Here is a 20,508-nt window from a genome sequence, read left to right on the forward strand (position 1 = left end):
TAACCCAGATCCCTCTCTTCCACCTATCCCAAGACAGAGAATGTGAGGCCTCTTTCCCTAGTTTACAGAAAAGTAAACTAAGAATGGAAAAGGAAAGCAGTTGCTTGGATCTGTGGTCCTGGGGACACAGAGGTTGATGGGAGATTTGGTCCCCAGGATGGTGAGGATCCTAGAGGTCCTGAGGACTTGGGGTTGTTAGGAGTTTGGGTCTCAAAGACAGATAGGACACTAGGAGCTGGACACTGAGGACAGAAAGGGTATCTAGAGCTGAAGTCCCCTGGTGGGCCTGGGTGTCAAATATTTTGGTAGTGACAGAGATAAAGAGCAAGAATTTTCATAGTTGGCATATCTCAGTTTACCTGATTGTCAAAAGGGCATGGGAGAGGTTGAGATTTTCTTCCTTCTGTGGTTTCTCACTCTTCCGGGGTCCTAAGAGTGATAAACTTGGACCAGGTCTATCTACAAGGCCCCACAGAAGTGGGCTCAGGGAGACCCACTCCCCGGGAGGGAGAAGGAACCACGTCTGGAGGGGTGAGTCAGCAACAATGATGGGAGAGAAGTGGGAAGGGCACACCGAGAGTGGCGGACACCAAGAGATTGGGGCTGGAAGAGCAGGGAAGCTGAGCGGGGAAGCTGGTCGCTCGGGCCTGGGAGGCGTCCGCAGGAGCCTCTCCCTCTCTAGGTCTCCGGACTCAGGCTTCCTTCCAGTTGGTTCACTTGCAGGGGCCCCTTTCGGGAGACTGATGCATAATGTGGAAACACTGGTTCCCGGGTGTGGAAGGGTGGGACCCCAGCCCCGCCCAGCCCCGCCCCTCCCTGGGAGATCCTGGACCTGCCCAGACACCCCTCCGCTGCAGCCTTCCCGGAGCTCGAGAGGGTTCAGTTCACAGCCTGTCATGTGACACCTGCACCTCCACTCACCTGTCCACGGAACACCTCTCACACTCACCTTGCCCACAAAACACTCCTCCTCCCTCAATGCTCACACCCTCACACAACACTACCCTGCGCACACACACACCCTCACAGTTACCTTCCGCCCACCCCTACCCCCCCCACGACACCTGCACCTTCGCACACCCTTCCACCAACACCCTCACACTCACTTCTTCGCCCAACACCCGCAACCTCTGCCCTCACCCAGCACCCTCCCGCTCTCCCGCGCCCCCTGCACGCGCCCCCCCCCCGCATCCCCCCAGCTCTTGGGGGTCGCCCCTCCACCAGGACGCCCCCCTCCCCCGCCCCCGCCCCCGGTCTCGTGGCCCCCGGGTCTCCCGCCTCTGCTGTCCCGGCCCGGGCCCCGCCCCGGCCCCGCCCCGGCCCCGGCGCCCCGCCCCCGGGCGGGCAGGGGGCGGGGCTCGGGGGCGGGGCGGGCGGCGCGGGCGGTGCAGGTGCCGGGCCGGGAGCGAGCGGCGGCGGCGGCGGCGGCGGCGGTGGCGGCGGCGGCACCATGGGCCGGGCCCGGCGCTTCCAGTGGCCGCTGCTGCTGCTGTGGGCGGCCGCGGCGGGGCCAGGTAGGGTCGGGGGCCGGGGTCGGCCGGCCGGGCCGGGGCGGGGGGCGCGCTGCGGTGACAGCCCGGCTGCCGCGGGGCCGCAGAGGCCGAACAATGCGCGCGGGGCCGGGCCGGGCCCCCTCCCCGGGACAAAGCGCAGCGCGGGCCGGGAGCCGGGAGCCGCGAGCGGGGGAGGGGGCGCGGGCCCCGGCCGCTGTGCCGCAGCCCCCCCACCCCGCAGGCCCGGATCCTGGCGGGGACAAAGGGACCGAGACCACCCCCCCACACACAAGCCCGCCTGCTCCGGGCCGGTCCCGCTGTCCTTCTGTCCGGTCCCTACGTCCCTCTGTCCGCCTGTCTCCGGGTCTCTCAGTCTCTCTCCTTGTCTCCCTACCCTTGTCCTCTGTCCCTCAGTCTGGAAGTCCTGTCCCCCTTGCCTCCCTGTCCCCCACCTCTCCATCCTTCCTTTGTCCCCCACCTCGGTCCCTTGGTCTCGGTCCCTTTTTACTGGGTCACTCTGTCCCCCCATCATCCTCTCTATTCCCCCTTCTCTGTCCCTCTATATTTCTGCCCTCCCTCTCTGTCCCTGTCTCATTGTCACCCTTGTTTCTCTGTCCCCCATCTGTCCCATCCCCTCGTCTCTATCCCCTGTTTTTCTTGCCTATTTCTCTAGCCCCCTCTGTCACCTCTCTCCCTCATGCCCCCCATTCCATCCCCCCTCTCTCTGTCCCAGGGTGTCCCTGTCCACGGCCTCCCTGCCTCCCCTCTCTACCCTTACAACCTCTTCCATCTCCATCCTTCATTCCTCCATCCCTTTATCCCTCTGTGCCCCTGGAGAGGAATTGAGTCAGACAGGGCACCCTGAAGGGCCTTGGAGGGAAATGTGTGTGTATGTATGTGTGTGTGTGTATGTGTGCGGGGAAGTGTGTGAGGAACCTTGGCATGTGGGCACACACGTGGATTCAGCAAATGCCTCGCAAATGCTGCCCCTCCCCACTCATTCACACAGCCAGGCCGTAACTTGCAGAGAAGCCCCCCATCCAGGACATCCAAGGAGCCATCCACATGTTCTCATCCCACACTATGAAAAGCCGGAGACCTCCAAGATAGGGTGACCCTGAGGCTGGGGACAAGGTCAGGAAACGTCACCCACACACTCACACTCTCACACTGCATGTGCCTCAAACCTACCAGCGGTCACCCCCTCCCCGGTGAGGAAGGCCACTCTTAGGAGGAGCGGATGACTGGGAAGTGGCAGGGCAGCAGTGGAAGGGCAGGAAGCCATGGAACGATTTGGGAGAGGCGTGTAGCCAGATGGCACAGGGCTGGGAGCCTGGGTTTAAATCCCACCTCCTGCCATTTGCCCCAGCAGCGAATGTCAAGCACCCTCCTCTCTCTGGGCCTCAGTTCCCCTTTCTGTAAAGTGAGGATGTTGAACTCAGTGACCTGAAAGGTAACTCTAGCTCAGATATCCCAAGGGGTTTCTGGCAAGTTGAGTGCGGTTACAATTCACCCCCCCACCCCATCCCTGCAGGGTTTGAGGCAGAGTCTCCCTCTCATCAGGACAAGGCTAGGGGCAAAGCTGACCTCTCACGCTGCACCTTGCTTTTTCCTACAGTCTTCTGACATTGCTCAGAACTTTCATCATTTCTTCCATTCTTTGTAGCAGATATGCCACAATTTCCCAGATGAGTGCTTTGGTACCTTAGCTACATTGCTATCCAATTTTATTTTTCTTTCTTTTGTAGGCCCCAAAACCAGGTTCATAGAATCCTAGAACCTGCGAGTCCAGTAAATAAAGAACCTGAGGGTATCTTTAAATACTGACATCTTCAGGATTCTAGAATCCCAAAGTCTTTAGAATCTTGACACCTTTAAAATTGTAGAACCTTGATAGCGTTAGGATTCTAACCTCTTGACATCTTTAAGATCCTGAATCCCGACACCTCTGACATCCAGAATCTTGACAGCTTAGAATCATTGGATGGATTCTCAGAATCAGAAAAGGTGGCCTGAGATGACTGGAGACTCTTTTCTCCAGCATTCCTGGGAGGTGGCTTGATAGGCTGGTTTCTCCTTTCGTTGTAAAGTCACTGCTTCCTAGCACCCTAATCCCTTTTGTAAACTTTCTCTAAATTAAACAGTGTAGAGCTTTATAAGTTGGGAGAGAGCTGGGTGTCATGGGGAGCACTCTGGACTGGGAGCTGAGGCACCGGCTACTCTGGGGTAATTTTGTGTCAGCTCTTGTCACTCCCTGATCTTCATTTTCCCCTTCTGTACAGCATGGGCTAGGGAGCTGGAGTACATGGTGTCAGAGGGCCCTGTCTGCTTTCCTTCCCATTGGATATATCTGAATGACCTTGGCCACCAGCTTTTAGGGGTTGCCTGTGGTCCCCACATCATCTTCCTCTTAAGTCCACCCTCTTCCTCTCTCTCCTTGGCCAGCCAGCAGGAATGGAGATGGAAGATGGGGTCCATTTGTGCCCTTTCAAAAACGAATTCTCTCTTTCCTGGCTTACACATCTGCCAAGAATACTGGAGAAGGATGATGAGATTTATGCCAAAGGAAAGAAGGGCCCAGGGTAGGCAGGCGAGAGGAAGTGAGAAAGAGGGAAATACACCCTGCTTGCCCAGATGCATGCAGGCAGAACCAGAGATCCACAGACCAGGGATTGGATCGAGCAGAAAGGGGCTGAGGAAACAGATATCCAGATACAAAGACAAGACAGAGAGACTGTGAAGAGTTAGGGGGCTTTGTAGAAGGAGGGGGCTTGTTAGTGCCAAATGTTTTCCTCCCAAGTGATTCACTTTTCTCTGCTAAAGTTCCAATAGGCCACTCTGAGGGCAGGGAGACCTTCCCCCAATATGAGTCACCCCGGGGTACAGGTCTTGGGAGGTTTCTGTCACTGACCCCCACCCACCCATCGAGTCCCCAGAGGACTCGTTCAGAGGTCAGGTTCTGCAATGAATTCCAAGACCTTAGACACAGCAAGGCTTGGGCCTGGGGTGGGTTAATGTCGTGCGAGCCTGGCCTGTCCCCGACTTGGGGAACACAAAGGCAGCTTTCTCTCTCTGGGTGGGGGAGTTGAGGGGGGTGCTTGGAGACAGTCAGACTTGCCAGCACCCAATGGCCTATGGCATCAAGACCCAAGCACCCACTGGTTTCTGCCAGTGCAGACCCCAGGCCCATACCAGGCCCATAGGTCCTCTGGGAACCAGGCACCAAGGCTCCTCTGCAGGCACTCAGTGAGGCAAGAGGGCAGTGACAGAGCCTGGGTGCTCCTGGGAGGGGGTGAATAGAGGGCACTGGGGGTGGAGGATAGGACAGTGAGGGCTCAGTGCAGGCTCGCACCCTTCCGGGAGCAGGAATTCCCCTGTGACCCCACACCCAGGGGGAACCTCCCACCCCCGGCTGGGCCTGAGGCCTGGAATCTAGGGAGTTCCGAACATCCCAGGAACGTGGGGGCCACAGGGGGTACTTTGTGCGTGAGGTTGCTGACTCACCCCTACGCCCCCACCTGATGCTTGGTCCCTAGATAGGAGGGGGTTCAGGGGCTGCGGAAAGACAGGACTGTGGTTCTAAGGGTTGAGTCTGTGGACCGGAGTCAAGTTTCCAGGAGGGGAGGGGCTGGGGGCCAGGACTCCTGGGTCTGAGGGAGGAAGGGGCTAGGGGCCTGGACCCCTAGGTCTGAGGGAGGAGACCCTGGGGGCCTGGATTCCTGGGCCTGAGGGAGTAGGGAGCTGGGGACTGGACCCCGGGGTCTGAGGGAGGAGAGCCTGGGGGCCTGGATTCCTGGGCCTGAGGGAGGAGGGAACTGGGGGCCTGGACCCCTGGGTCTGAGGGAAGAGGAGCTGGGGGCCTGGACCCCTGGGTCTGAGGGAGGAGGGGGCTGGGGTTTTAGACTCCTGGGTCTGAGGGAGACAGCCAAGGGTCCCAGGCAGACACATGTGTCAGGGGGAGGAGGGGGCTGGGGGCTTGGACTCCTGGGTCTGAGGGGAGAAGAGGGCTGAGGGCCTGTACTCCTAGGAATGGAGGTACAGACTACTGAGTCCTGAGAGAGGAAGGGGCTGGGGGTCCCACTTCAGGTTTCCGATGGAGGAGGGGCTGGGACCCTGATGCCTAGGTCCTGCGAATACAGGCGCCTTCACAAGGCTGAGCTGGGGAAGAATTGATGCTTTGTGCTAGGATGTTCGGACTCCGCCATTGATGGGGGGCTGAGGGGGGGTTCATTCAGGACGCAGGGATGTACCACCTCCCTAGGGGAGGAAGTGGGGGAAGGAGGCATGAAACCATGAGCCCCCCTGGGGAGCGGATACAGAGGGGGTGGCTGTGACCTTCCCGGAACCATGACCTTGAGACTCCCTTGGGTATTCGCTGACTCAGGACCCAGGAAGTGCTCCCCCCACCCCCTTTAGTCTCCGTGGAAACATCCACCAGCTGTATACTCTGGACCCCTGGCTCCTGGGTCCTGACGGAGGAGGGGGCTGGAAGCCCAGACTCCTGGGTTTGAAGGGGAGAAGGCTGGGGCTCAGGACTTCTGGGGTTGAAGGAGGAGGAGGCTAAGAACCCAGACTTCTGGATTCTGATTGGAGGAGGGGGCTGGGAGCCTGGGCCCCTGGATCCCGGGGAGAAGAGGCAGTTGGGAGCTGGATTCCTGGGTCTAAGGGAGGAGAGGGCTGGATTCTGGGTCTCTACACATCACCTGCTCAGCCACTTTTTCCTAAGCTCTCCCCAGTCCGTTTTTCCAGGCACCATCCCCATGACGACTCTAGGCTGTCAACACAGTTTAAAGGGCCAGTGCCCCAGTCCCCAAAGCTTAGCCCTCTCTAGACCAGAAAGTCCCGCCTTCACCACCCCCCAACCCCCCAACCCTGAAACAAAAGCTCCTGGAACATTAATATTCTAGGCACAGACACTGTTGGTTACTGACTCCTCGAGAGGGGGAGGGAACAAGACAAAAGCCCCCCACCCTCACCCCATGTGCACCCTCAAGCAGAGAGCAGAGGAATAATTGCGGGGGGTGGGGGGGCAGATGCTGAGGTCCTGATGGCTCCTGGGAGGTGTTGAGTTTCTGCCAGTGGCCTGCCTGGGACCCCTGAGCCTCATTCTCCACATCTGTAAAATGGGGGGCTTGCAGTGGGTTAGCCCTGGGGTCCAAGATCCATGGATTTTTTTTTTAAGCATCAGAGTGTGCAGGCAGGCCAGTTTTCATGTGTATGGGCATGTTTCTGGAGTTATAATAACAGCAGCTTTGCAGGAAAGGCTCCCTGAGCTCCAGGCACTGGTCTAATCCCTATAAGACAGGCACTGGCATCCCCATTTTACACCAGAGCATCTGAGGCTCAGAAAAGTCTTGCCACTTGCCCAAGGTCACAGAGATGGCCTGTGGGCCAGCTGAGATCAACCCAGGTATTCACAGGGAGAATAACGATGTTGTAAAGTTGTTGTGAGGCAGAAATGAAATGCTGCCTGACACACACCCTTCATTCGTCCATCTCCCAGACACTGACCAAGTCTCAGGCCACCTCTAGGCACCAAGGCGACTGTGGTCAAATCAAGGGGCGCCATCCCTGCCTTCGTGGGGTGTAGATTTTACTGATGGGGGGGAAAGCACAATAAATAAGCAAATTAACAAAATAACTTCAGTGACATTCCTGTAGAAGAAAATAAAACCGGGATCCCTGGGTGGCGCAGCGGTTTGGTGCCTGCCTTTGGCCCAGGGCGCGATCCTGGAGACCTGGGATTGAATCCCACGTCAGGCTCCCGGTGCATGGAGCCTGCTTCTCCCTCTGCCTATGTCTCTGCCTCTCTCTGTATGACTATCATAAATAAATTTAAAAAAAATTTTAAAAAAAGAATTAAAATAAAATAAAATAAAACCCATGGTGATGACATAGAAGGTGTTCTGGAGGAAGAGAGATGGGGTGTGAGTAGAGGTCTCATCAAGGAGGTGTGGATGTCAGCAGAGACCGGAAGGAGAGAGCAGGAGGCAGTCGTGGGAAGATCAAGGGCGAAGAACATGCAAGGCAGAGGGTAGTGCAAGGGCCCTGAGGTGGGGATCAGGCTCAGGGAGTCTGAGGAATGTCAAGGCCAGTGAGCCTAGAGCGCAGAGAGTAGGGGGGTGGGGTGGGAAGGTGGGTGGTGGTGGCTGGAACTGCGGTCAGGGCAGGGCCAGGCCACATAGCACCCAGGGAAGGAGTTGAGATTTTATTTGAAGCATCATGGGCAGCCTTCAGAGCATTTTTAGCAACTTGATCTGATTCACCTTCTTGAAAAACCCATCTGGCTGCTGTGTGCAGAATGGCCTGAGGGGAGGCAGGCATGGAAGCAGGGAGCCCCCATGAGTAGCTCTAGAAGGTTAAGGTAAGAGACGGTGTCATCGGACTAGGGTGGTGGCAGAGGAGGTAAACAAAAATGAAATGATCTGGGATTTGCTTTAGAGGTGAATGGGTAGACCTTGCTGATGGGATGGGTGTCAAGAGTGAGGGAAAGGTTTTTGGCCTGAGCAACTGGGTGGATGGTTGTGATATTTACTGAGATTGAAAAAAAAACACAGGAAGGAAAATCTTTGGTGCCAGGACTAGACATGCTAAGCTTCATATTCCAGGAGGTGCTAAATTAACCCCTAATAGTGTCTTAAATATTAAATATAACCCCCCTACAAAGCATTATATTGAAACCTAAGAGAAGTCCAGAAGTAGGCATCCAGGGGTTTTGAGGCAGCTTCACATCATCACCTGATAAGACTCAGGCATCTTCCAGCTCTTAGTTCTACCATCCCTACTGCCTTTGTCCTCTTGCCAAAATGGTTGCCAGAACTCCAGGCATCACATCTTAGTTCCAGGCAACATAAAGGTGACCTGGAAGAAAAAGGATTTGTCCACTTTCTTCGGGAAGTCCTCCCAAAATTACCACATGAATTACCAGAGAAAGTACTTATCCTTATATCAAACTGGACAAAACTTTGTCACGTGACCTCCCTTAGCTGCAAGGGAGTCTGGGAAATATCTTTTTCTGCTGGACATAGGGCAGCCATGAATACAATCAAGGTTCTTTTATGGAAGGGAAAAAAGGGAATTATGAATGCTGGGTAGAAAGCTGGCTGTCTCTGCCTCCATCCTCCAGAATTAATCTTTTCTACCCCTCAGCATCCAAATCAGGTTACCTAGTCCTCTTACAGGGAACATAACACTTCTGATGGGCTATTACAGTGATTTGTGTGTACCTCCCCATAAATCTGGAAGGCCTTCCAGGGCAGGGACCTCATCTGACTCATCTCTGGGCACCCAGCCCCTAAACACCTACCTACTGCTCAGGAAACACTCAAATCAATGGGACAGAATGTAAGAGACACGAAGCTCTAGTTATCTCACATTGAAAGGTAAATAACCAGATCTGATCATGGCACTTTTCCTGCTTTATAACCTCCCTCCACCAGCCTTCAGGATAAAAGCTCATCTCCTAGCTTGGCATTTGTGGCCTGTCACAAATCCCAAGCACATCCCACAACCCCACCCAGACAGCCAGGGTGGAAAATATGGGTGCAAAATGCAGAACTAGGGAGCTCTGGATGCAGATCCTGGCCCTATCACTGCCTCTCTGACGACTGCCTTGAGCGAGTCATTTTCTCTCTCTGGACCAATGTTCTTATCTCTAAAATGGGAATTAAAAAAAAAAACCCAGGGATTCATAACAGTGCCTAACTTAATTCAGGTATTGCGGTGATGAAGTGGGAATTGTATGGCTGATACCCTCAGCACAGAGCTTGGCACAGCGAGTCCCTAATAAACACTAGCTAGAGCTACCACTATGTGGTTACTTTATTTTGAAGATGACCGTGATAAATGATGCTGGTGATCCTGATGCTGATTAACCCCAGCTTTGAGCTTTACTCTAGGCTACTGCCTCTGCTAAAAGTACACCCTTACTAATCCCCTACCTTGCTCCTCTGATGGATTAATCAGGGTAGGTTAACTGCAATAACATGAGCCCTGAAAATTGCAACGGCTTAACAAAAAGGTGAATTTCTCATTCATGTTACAGTCCTGGGCAGGTAGGTCACAGGCGGCAGGGGGCAGTCAGTCAGGGCCCCGGGCTCCTTCTAGCTTGTGATCCTGTCCTTTAGACTCCTCAGGGGTCCTCTCCGTTCGTCCAGCAAGAAGGATTGTGAGTGATGTGAGCCAGGCTGGAAGGGGTGGGTCTCTGTTCCACCTACATCCCATGGGGCAGAGATTAGTCACATGGCCCCAACTAAAGTACGAGGGATCCTAGGAAATGTAGCCCAATCCTGTGTTGTACCAGTTAACTTTAGTGGTGTGACAGACCTTCCAAAATGTGGTAGGTTTTTTTTCAAGATTTTAATTTTTTATTCATGAGAGACACAGAGAGAGGCAGAGACACAGGCAGAAGGAGAAGCAGGCTCCCTGCGGAGAGCCCAATGCAGGACTTTATCCCAGGACCCCAAGATCACGACCTGAGCCGAAGGCAGACGCTCAACTGCTGAGCCACCCAGGTGTCCCCAAAATGTGTTAGCTTTAAACGACAGTTGCATTATCTGCTTATGACTCTGGAAGTCAGAGATTTGGACTGGATTGGTTGGGCAGGTCTTCTCTTGGTCTCAGCTGGAGTCACTCATGTGGCTGCAGTCGCCTGAGGCTAGATGGGCCAGGATGGCCTCACTCACGTGACTGGCAGTTGGTGCTGGCTACTGGCTGGGCTTCTCTCTCCATGTGGTCCCTTACCTTCAAGGAAGCTAGTCTGGGTATCTTCACCTGATAGTCTCAGGGCAGCAAGAGGGTGTGAATGGAAACTCAAGGGCTGGGCTCCAGAACTCATACAATATCACTTTTAGGAAATTCTGTTGGCCAAGGCATGTCACAGGGTCTGCCCAGATTCACAGGGTCGGAGTGCCTCCTTAAGGAGAGGAGGACCAGAGTCAACTTACAAAGGGAACGTACAAGGATGGGAAGAATATTGTGGCCGTCTTGGCAGGTAAACAAGGTGTGCCCAGGTGTGAACGATGGGATTTGGTGAACACATAGCAGTTTCCCACGCCTGGTGAACTGCTCACTCAAGATCTGGATCCAAGGGAGCTTTCTTCCATAGCCTTCTCTGATCACCCATCTATCTCCCTAGGCGGCCTTAGTCTCTCCCCTTCCTCTGGGCTCCCAGCGTGCCCTGTGCTGCCCCTACTAGAGCACATACCACTAGGTCCTGACTGCAGCTCCTCTGGAGCAGGTTTTCTCCATCTCCCAGAGTCCAGCCCTCAGGAAATGTTGGATGCAACGAAATGAATGAGAGGGGAAAGAGAGATTGGAAATTTGGATGGGAGAGGAATGGAGAGAGAAAAGACTGAATTGCAGCCCCGAACGAGTCTTTCTGTTTACTGGTCCAGGGGCTGGACAGGAAGTACAGACAGAGAACGTGACCGTGGCCGAGGGAGGGGTGGCTGAGATAACCTGCCGTCTGCACCAGTATGATGGTTCCATAGTTGTCATTCAGAACCCCGCCCGGCAGACCCTCTTCTTCAACGGGACCCGCGGTGAGTGCTGGGGTAGGGAATCCCACGTCTTGGGGGAGGAGGAGGGGTGGGTCCTGAAGGAGGACGGATGGAGAGTGTGGACTCTCCCGTCCTGACCGAGCATGGGAGCTAGGGGTCCGGACCCCTGGCCCTGTGTGTGGGCAGGAGGGCCTGAATCATTCTGGGTCCCCAAGGGAGTTCCTAGGTGGGCCCCTTGGATGCACAGGTACCGCTGGCTGGAGAACAGATGCAGAGCGCAGGTCTCTAAGCTCCAGGCGGAAGGCCCGGACCCCTGGGGCCAGGATTTCCCCGGCTTCATCCCTTCCTGCACGTCCTGTCTAGCCCTGAAGGACGAGCGTTTCCAGCTTGAGGAGTTCTCCCCCCGCCGCGTGCGGATCCGGCTCTCAGATGCCCGCCTGGAGGACGAGGGAGGCTACTTTTGCCAGCTCTACACGGAGGATACCCACCACCAGATTGCCACGCTCACTGTATTGGGTAACGCCTCCCTCTCCTCACACTCATCCCCTCCTCCTTTCTGCTCTGCCTAGCCCTTCTCCTGAGACCTGAGGTTTGGTTTTAGCCTGGTTGTTTTTATCCCCCTGGACACCCGGCCCCAGTAGACACGCCCGGCCTTCCAGACCGCCCAGCCCGTGTTTGATCTCTGCGCCCACCCCCGGACCCTCGTGCCCCCTGTTACGTTGGGTCCACCTCAGTGTCTCCGCTGAGCGCCCCCCCACCTCTCTCCCCCTACGCAGTGGCCCCAGAGAACCCCGTGGTGGAGGTCCGGGAGCAGGCGGTGGAGGGAGGCGAGGTGGAGCTCAGCTGCCTAGTTCCGCGGTCCCGCCCTGCCGCGGTCCTGCGCTGGTACCGCGACCGCAAGGAGCTCAAAGGTACTACCTGGGGGGAGGAGGGGGCGGAGGGAGGGGTGGGATGACAGGAGGCGCGGCCTGGGGAAGAGGGCGCAGGCGGACACTGGCCCCTCAATTTGGAATGAATTGCTAGAGGAGAGGGCGTGGGAGTGGAAAAGGGAGGAGCTGGGGCGCCGGGTGGCGCAGTGGTTGAGCGTCTGCCTTTGGCTCAGGTCGTGGTCCCGGGGTCCTGGGAGGGAGCCAGGCAGGGAGCCTGCTTCTCCCTCTGCCTGTGTCTCTGCCTCTTTCTCTGTGTCTCTCATGAATAAATAAATAAAATCTTTAAAAAAAAAAAAAAAAAGAAAGGAAGGGAGGCGCTTTGGGAGGAGGCACCTGCGGCCGGGAGCGCGGCTCGGAGGCCCCGCGGCGAGGCCGGCGGACAAGGGGCGGAGCCGGGGGAGGGGCCTGCGTTGGTTTGGGCCCGGGGAGCGGGGTGGGTGCGCTCGCTCCCCTCGGTGCGCGGAGCCGCTGGAACCCTGGCGTGACGGCGTCCCCGCCGGGCCTGGCAGGGGTGAGCAGCGGCCAGGAGAATGGTAAGGTGTGGAGCGTGGCGAGCACCGTGCGGTTTCGCGTGGACCGCAAGGACGACGGCGGTATCGTCATCTGCGAGGCGCAGAACCAGGCGCTGCCCTCCGGACACAGCAAGCAGACGCAGTACGTGCTGGACGTGCAGTGTAAGTGCCCGGCGGGCCGGGACCCCGGGGGCCCGAGGGTCCCAAGGCCAGCTGCTTGCCCCCCGGGAGGGTGGCCAGCCCCGCGTGTGGGCCGCACCACCACTCTCCCATCTCACTGCCGCCCACAGACTCTCCCACGGCCCGGATCCATGCCTCCCAAGCTGTGGTGAGGGAGGGAGACACGCTGGTGCTAACGTGTGCTGTAACGGGGAACCCCAGGTGAGCTCCTGGTCCCGACAAGAAGACGACTGGGGACTCGGACACCTGTGTCTCGGGAAAGAGGGACACTGTGAACAGAGGGGCCTGGGCCCCTGACTTGTGCGTCCCGAGGGAGGAGGAGTCTGGGGGCTTGGACTTGTGGATCTAGAGGAAGGAGTCTGGACTCCGGGATTGTGCGGGGCGGGAGGCTAGGATTCTTGAGACTGGTGTGCGGTGGAGGCTGGGTCCGGGGCTGTAGGTTTTATTGGAAGGATGGGGCCAGTAAGATGCTACTTAGGAAGATGATTACCGAGGAAGTCAGAACTGGATGTTGGCACTCGTGTCCCCAACTTTCACTATGCTTTACTCACGCCCAGGCCAAACCAGATCCGCTGGAACCGCGGGAACGAGTCTTTGCCAGAGCGGGCCGAGGCGGTCGGGGAGACGCTTACGCTGCCAGGCTTGGTATCAGCGGATAACGGCACCTACACTTGCGAGGCGTCGAACAAGCACGGCCACGCGAGGGCGCTCTATGTACTCGTGGTCTACGGTGAGGGCGGGCCGCGGCAGGCCTGGGGGCGGGGCTCAAGGTGGGGGCGGGGCCTCGTCGAGGTCTCCGGGAGTCCTGGGCGGGGCGGGGCCTTGGGAGTGGGCGAGCTGGATTGGACGGTTCCAGGCCCGCCGGGGGTGTTTGAGGGGCCTGGGCAAAGGGTGATTCCTTGGGGTCAACAGCCAACAGAATTCCTGGAGTTCTGCGGCCAGATTGACCATCTGGGTTCAGGCTGGGCTCTGCAGCGTCCCATATGGGTAACTTTGCATGTTAGTTTCCTCGCCGGTTAAGTGGAAATAAATAGCACCTACCTCATAGGGCTGTGAAGATCATTCGAGCTAAATATACAGAGCGGTGGGAATGGCCCCTAGCACAAAATAAGTGTTACGTGTTTAGCCTTTGTGACAGCAGGGCAGGAATTTTAGAAGTTGTTGGGCCCTCGCAGAGGGAGAGGCAGGCTCCCTGCGAGGAGCCCCAAGCGGGACTAGATCAGGACCCCCGGATCACGACCTGAGCCAAAGGAAAGACGCTCAACCGCTGAGCCACTCAGGCGTGCTCTGCATTTTAGATGCCCGGAGCATTTTAGACAAGATGGGAAGGGACTTGGACCTGAGGTTCTGTGGGTCAAAGGAGTGGAGGGAAAACGGATGTGCTGTATCTGTTCTTTGGGGATGGGGGTGGGTGGGCAGAAGCGGGATAGTATCGGCGAAATGACTCAGGGCCTGGGTCGGGCAGCGTACCAACCAACATGCACGCATTCTTCGTGGGAGTGGAGCATCAGGAAAGTCTGGAGCCAGGACAAGGGGCCAGAAGTGGCAGTGATTTGAGGGCCGTAACGCGTACAGGCGCGGCTGGTTGTGTGCATTGGTTTATGAGATCAGCAGCGGTGGGGCCGGGCTGGGACCGTCCTCTGATGACCTGGTCCCGCGCCCTGTCCCTCTGCAGACCCGGGTGCGGTGGTAGAGGCTCAGACGTCGGTGCCCTACGCCATTGTGGGCGGCATCCTGGCGCTACTGGTGTTTCTGATCATATGTGTGCTGGTGGGCATGGTCTGGTGCTCAGTACGGCAGAAGGGTGAGTGGGGGTGGGGTCTGAATCCAGCGAGGGGTGTGGTTTGGGGGTTCGGACGGGGGCGGGGCCCAGAGCCTGGGTTGGAAATACGGCAGGCGTGCAGCCAGGAGATTAGGGGTTGGGGGTAGGGAGACTAACATCCGGGATTCGAGACTTGGGGGGACCAGATGCCAATATTCCAAACGGGCGGACCTTGGTCGCGACTCTAAAAGGGATGAATCGTTGAAGGTGAATTAATTCACCCTAGGTTTGAATAAAACAATTTATCTTCCTAATTGTTGGATTTGTTGGGAGCAGAGCAAGGGGACACCACTGAGAGAACGGATAAGGGTGGTCTTTCAATGAACTTGTGGAGTCTTCCTAATTCTGCTTTTACCTCTTTCTCTGCCCCTGTTTCGCTATGCCCTGGCCTTGATTCCCTCTCCCTGTATGTTCTGTTTCTCCATCTTCCTTCCCCTGGTATGTCTTGTCTGTCTCCCTCTTCCCGTATATCTCTGTCCAACTCCTGCATCCACATACATGTCGCCTCTGCCTGGGGGTCTGTAACCCCTCAGGCTCCTATCTGACCCACGAGGCCAGTGGCCTGGATGAGCAGGGAGAAGCAAGAGAAGCCTTTCTTAATGGCAGCGACGGACACAAGAGGAAAGAAGAATTCTTCATCTGACCCCACCTCCACCCAGGCCTGGGCCTGGTCCTGGGCTGGGGTCTACCCCACTGCCAGCTGCAAAGACATTTACCAGAGTCTGGGATGGTGGGCTTCTCCCCCCACCACTAACACCTCAGACATTTGGGCAGGGATGGGGGTGTCGGATCGCGGGTCTCTGCAAGGGCCAGAAGCAAGGGCCCAGAGGTCTGGGCCCCCCAGGGGGCAGGGGCTGAAGGTCCAAACCCCCCAAGTCCAGGGAGGGCGGTAGGGATTGGGTTGGGGGAAGATAACTGGGGGAAGGCCAGGGCCCCTAGGCTGCAGAACCAGGTCTTGTGGGGAGGGGGTCAGATTCTGGGAAGGGTGGGTGGGCAGGGAAGGGGAACACAGATTTCTTTGGGGGTCCTAGACCCCATGCCAGCCATTGTAGGAGTTCCACAGAGCTCTGGGCACCTCTTTGCAAAGCCATGTTTGCACGGTGGGGGTAAGGGTGGGGGGAGGGCATGGAAACAGGGATTCTGTGTCTTTGTGTCATAACTTTGATGGGGGTGGTGAGGGAGACAGCCCCAACTATTTTCTCCAATCCCCAGGTTCCTGGGCTCCCCATCCCTCCACCTCTCCCCCCCCTCATATCTGTCCTATCCATATTTGTCTCCCTGTCCACCCACTCCTGGGGGGCCTTCCCCATCTCTCCTCCAGGCCCTCCAGGGAGAGGGAAAGGAGTTTGGGGGGGTGCGTTGGTCTCTATGGTTTTTATATATAATATATTAAAAAAAAATTAAAAATCTGTATGAAAATATCAGATTGCACCCCCCTCCCCTCTTTCCTGGCTTTTGCCCCCTTTTTCTTGTAAAAAAAAACAAAACAAAACAAACACATTTTGTACAGGGAGGGGAACGGGGAGGGGGTTTGGCAATCCCACTAACCACCATTAAACTGAGGAGAGAACAAGTGTCTGGGGTGGCTGTGTGTCTGTCCCTCTGCCCAGAGCTGCACCATGTTGGGAGGGGAACTGAACCAAAGGAGGGAGGAGGGAGAGGAGTAAGATGGCTGCTTGTGGATGGTACAAGCCAGGAGAGGGCCCTTCCCTTTTCAAGGGCACCTCCACCCTTCTAAGAAATATGCTTTTTTTCCTGGCCACTTCAGGTGCCAAAAGTCACTGAGTCTTGTCTCTTCAGTACCCACTGAGCTACCCCGTCCCCAGCCAATGGCCCGAATCCTTCCCCTGGTTTACCCCTATCCCTGACATCAATCTCCAAAGGATCTTGCAATTAACTCACATCGCACCCTTATAACACCTGCCCCTGCTCTGCTCAAAACCTTTCCCTAGCTCCCCATCACCTCTAGGTCAAGTCAAACCACCTTAGCCTGGCATTTCCTGCTCCTCATTCAGTCAACTAAATTTTAGGTGAGTGATTCTAATTTTAGACTAAAACATATATTGACCTCTTTGTGCCAGGTGCTGCTCCAAGATCTGGAGATGCCATAGTGAATAAAACAGGCAAATATTAGGTGTTCTAGATGCCTTAGCACTAACCTGAAACTTGATCCTGTTCTAGGCACTGAGGACCCAAAGAAAAAGGAGGGTGACTCCATTCTTACCCTCACGCAGAGCTTCCATGAGGAAAACGACTGCAGCAAGGAAGAAAAAAAAAAAAAAAAAAATTTCAGATTGCCATAGGTGCCCTTAAGATAAAATGCAGAGTAAGGGGATATGGAGTATTATTAACTTATCATGGAAAACTTTGAACACAGAAGTAAACAGAACAGGACAATGAAGTCCCATGCACCCTTCACCCCAGCTTCCACAACCATCAATTTGTGGCCAGTCCTGCTTTATCCACAACCACACTCACTTCTCTACAGCAAATCTGGAGGTACCATCTTTGAAAGATCAAGGAGAACCTGGCTGATTGACACCTGTGCCAAGATATGAATGATGAGCATAAGATCAGCTATTCAAAGATCAGCGGGAAAAGCATTTTCAGGCAAAGGGAACAGCAAGGGCAAAGGCCTGACGTGGTAAAGAGATTGCAGAGTTTGAGGGGAAGTGGAGCTAGACTAGAGTGGATAAAGAGAGATGAGTGAAATCAGAGACAAGAAGGGGGAGATCATGTGTATAGCTTCACAGCCATGATAGAGTTTGAGTTTTTTTCTAAGTGTAATGAGAGCTCATTGGAGAGTTCTGTGCTGGAATCTGAGTCAATTTCCGGGAAGCCCAGAACCCTGCAAAAGTTTTCTATATCGTCAGCATCAGCGTAGTCTGGCTCCTCACCTATAGGAGCCCCTTCCCCTCTCTTTTTAAATATTTTTTAAAATTTATTCATGAGACACAGAGAAAGAGGCAGAGACATAGAGGGAGAAGCAGGCTCCATGCAGGGGGCCCAATGTGGGACTCAACACAGGCACCCCGGGGAACCCTCTCAATTCTGTTTCAGACATACTATCGCTTTCTCAATCAAACCATGCACTACTTTTTGCCTGGAGGCTTCTACCCTTGCTGTTCCCTCTGCCAGAAAAACTCCTATCCTGGTTGGCTTCTATTCATCCTTGGCTTAAAGATTACCACCTCTTGGAAGCCTTTCCAAGCTGGGGTACGCACCTCCTCTGGCTCCCACAGTTTCCTATACTCCACTCATCCCAAGTCTGAACACTGGGTTGTGGTTCTGACTTTGTATGGCTCCCCTTCCTTTGATTGGGGTGCCATGAGGGGCCAGGTTTGTCTCCATACTGCGGAAACCACAGTGCTCACCTGCACAGGGCTTGGCACAGGAGAGAGCAGTAAATATTTATGCTGGGGGTAGAGGAGGGCTTGTGAGGGTTTGGTAAGTGTCTTGGCCCTTGTGCCCCCTCTCCGGATGCAAACTGATGCCAACTAAAACAAGGCCACCCACTCCGCGCTAGTCCGCAATCCGTGAGCGCATGCGCTTTGTTCAGGAGCGCCCCCAGCCGCCCCCCCACCCCATATGCTAATCACAGCGTTCTGGAGTACGGCCTCTCCGGGGAATATGCAAATTGCCCCTTCACCGCCGTAGGGCTCCTATTGTCCCTCACTAAGATTATGCAAATAAGCAAGCCTCAGGTCCAGGATCCCGGCCTAGCTGGCGGCCCCCAGCCCCCAGCTCATTCCGTTTTCTAGAAGGCGCGTTGCCGCTCGCTCACGCACGCGCAAGCCTTGCAGTTTCTGGTTCCGTCTAGCTGCGGACTGTACCAAGTAAACCCGGACAGCGAGGGGCAAAGCCCGGAACCCCCTGCGCGGGCCTCGTCGATGGCCCGACTCACGGAGCCCCTCTTCCCACCGAGCGATGGGAATGGTCCATCTCGCCGCGCAAGCGCCCTAGGCTCCTCTCGCCGCTTTGCACTCCCTCCTCCCCGACTTGCAGCGCAGGCGCAGAGCCCAGGCGTGCAGCCGCCGCCGCCGAGCCAGAGCGGGGGCCGCTAGCGCCGGTGAGTGTCCGGGATAGGGGTGCGCGGGGCATGCTGGGAAGCGGGCACTACGGCACCGCTGCATGATGGGAATGACGGCTCCCGACACCGGGGCGAGCAGGCAGCCGTCTTGGCCCGCGACGGCCGGAGGGCGAGACCCGGGCTCCCTTTTCTCCCCCCAGCGCGGCTCCGTGCCGTCCTGGGGCATCCTGGGGGAACGGGACGCTCCGCCCTAAGGCATTGTGGGAGCCGGTCTGCTGGTCGTTATGGGCCTAGTGCATTCTGGGAAGGATTATAGCTCCTTGTGGGGAACGAGTCCCTTTTGTCACACACCTTCCGCTGAGCGTCGCGGAAGCCTGGCGTGCTTCGACGCCGAACGCCTCGGAAGGTGGTCGCTATAGGCCCGAGGCATCCTGGGAAGAGTTGCCGCAGGGCATTGTGGGGACTGGTCCTTATCGTCCTGTGTGAGGGTTTGCTCTGCCCCCTTGCCCCAGCCTTGTGGGAGCGCGTGCCTAGTATGTTCACGCAGGGCATCTTGGGAGTTCGGTGCTGTAGGTTCAGGATGTAGTAGGGCCTTGGCGGGTTTTTTTCCTTGTGATGGTGAGGGAGCCTCATTTGTGCCCCTTTAGAATTCTGGAAGCCAGTATGGCCACCGTAGTTGTAGGAATGGGACCAGCGCATCAAAGAATGTCTCCACTTGACATCTGGAAAACTCTGGAAGGCCCTTGTGTAATGTGGGTTTGGGGGGAAGGTAGGCTGGACTGGTAAGCAATGTCTCCTGGTAATCTCTTGGGAAACCCTGATTGTAGCGTGTGGTTGCCAGGTAACATAGAACGTCCAGTTAAATGTGAATTTCAGATAAATAACCTTTTAGAAACGTGTATCCCAAATATTACATGGGACCTATGTATATTAAGTAATTTCCTGCTTATCTGAAATTCGAATTTAACCAGGCATGGTCTGTTTTTATTTACTGAATTTGGCAAATTTATCCTGGCATAAAGTAGAATTCCCAAATTAGATGGGACCCAACAAGTAGTATGATATCATGACAATTCTCCTCTGCAGATTATGAATCTCCCATCCTTAAAGCCCAGATCCAGGTGTCCTTAGAAAACTCCCCTGCTTGCTACCAGCCCTCCCATGCCCCAGTCTCCTCCAGGCTTCACTTTTTTTTTTTCTCTTTTTCTCTATCTTTAGCCCCCAGCATTAAACTTGACTTCCAGGCTTTGAAGAGATTGTGTATTTTCCACCATTGTATACCCAGTACCCAGCACAGGTCTTGGTATAAAAAGGTGTAGCTAAAATAAAAAAAAAAAAGTGTAGCTGAGGCTGCCAGCCCTTTCACTAACTTACTCTTCCTGGCTTTCTACTGCCAGTGAGTGCAATGGGAGACAAAAGAACTGTGTGTGTGTGTGTGTGTATGTGTGTATGTGTGCGTGTGTGTGTGTGCGCAGCACATGGATGTATTGGTGAAGAAGGATAGGAGAGAAAGGAACCCCTTCTGGGAAGGGGTAGAGATGGTATTTGGGCTTTGAGGTGGGCTTTGGAGAGTGCATAGGAGTTCACCAGGCAGACTAGGGGAAAGAAGGACATTCTAGACAGCAATAGCAGGATTTGCTAAGACCCACAGATATGAAAAGTCCTGGTGTCCCCAGGGAGAGATGAGAAGTCTGTAATGGCTGGGGGTTTATAGGAATGGTTACAGGTGGAAGTATTAGCAGCCACTGTTACTGGAGTACCTGCCACATACCAGCAGTTTATACTGAATGAGCCTAATGAATCTTCAAAAAGTTTTTTCAGTCAGGGGATCGTTTTATGAGAGGTAGGATAACATCAAATCCTAGTTGGTATGACTTGAACTACTTGCTAATCACCTCTGTGTCTCAATTTCCTCGTGTACAAAGGAGATGATAATCTCTCAACATAGTTATAAGGACTACTTGAGTTAAGCTCTGGAAGCCTTTTTGTACTGAGAAGGATACAGGCTAGAGAAGTTAAGTCCTTTGCTTGAAGCTACACAG

The 20,508-nt window shown here is 55.3% G+C and overlaps 1 protein-coding gene and 1 long non-coding RNA gene across 2 annotated transcripts; one reads left to right on the forward strand and one right to left on the reverse strand.

Moving 5' to 3' along the window:
- The first annotated feature begins 1,415 nt into the window (after nt 1-1,415).
- CADM4 (cell adhesion molecule 4) lies at nt 1,416-16,009 on the forward strand. The gene is made up of 9 exons (XM_025424753.3): nt 1,416-1,514; nt 10,889-11,035; nt 11,357-11,509; nt 11,770-11,904; nt 12,432-12,596; nt 12,725-12,815; nt 13,172-13,344; nt 14,290-14,418; nt 14,970-16,009. Exons 1-9 carry the CDS (start codon nt 1,451-1,453, stop codon nt 15,077-15,079), a joined length of 1,167 nt encoding a protein of 388 aa, XP_025280538.1. The 5' UTR covers nt 1,416-1,450; the 3' UTR covers nt 15,080-16,009.
- Nucleotides 6,406-19,022, reverse strand: LOC112645368 (uncharacterized). The gene is made up of 5 exons (XR_004813235.2): nt 18,818-19,022; nt 14,085-16,690; nt 13,656-13,711; nt 13,105-13,366; nt 6,406-8,354 (listed from the first exon to the last, which is right to left on the reverse strand). It is a non-coding gene; the product is annotated as an uncharacterized LOC112645368 (long non-coding RNA).
- Between the last annotated feature and the right edge of the window lie 1,486 nt (nt 19,023-20,508).

The sequence above is a fragment of the Canis lupus genome, chromosome 1, assembly GCF_003254725.2.
Source record: "Canis lupus dingo isolate Sandy chromosome 1, ASM325472v2, whole genome shotgun sequence".
Taxonomy (NCBI): domain Eukaryota; kingdom Metazoa; phylum Chordata; class Mammalia; order Carnivora; family Canidae; genus Canis; species Canis lupus.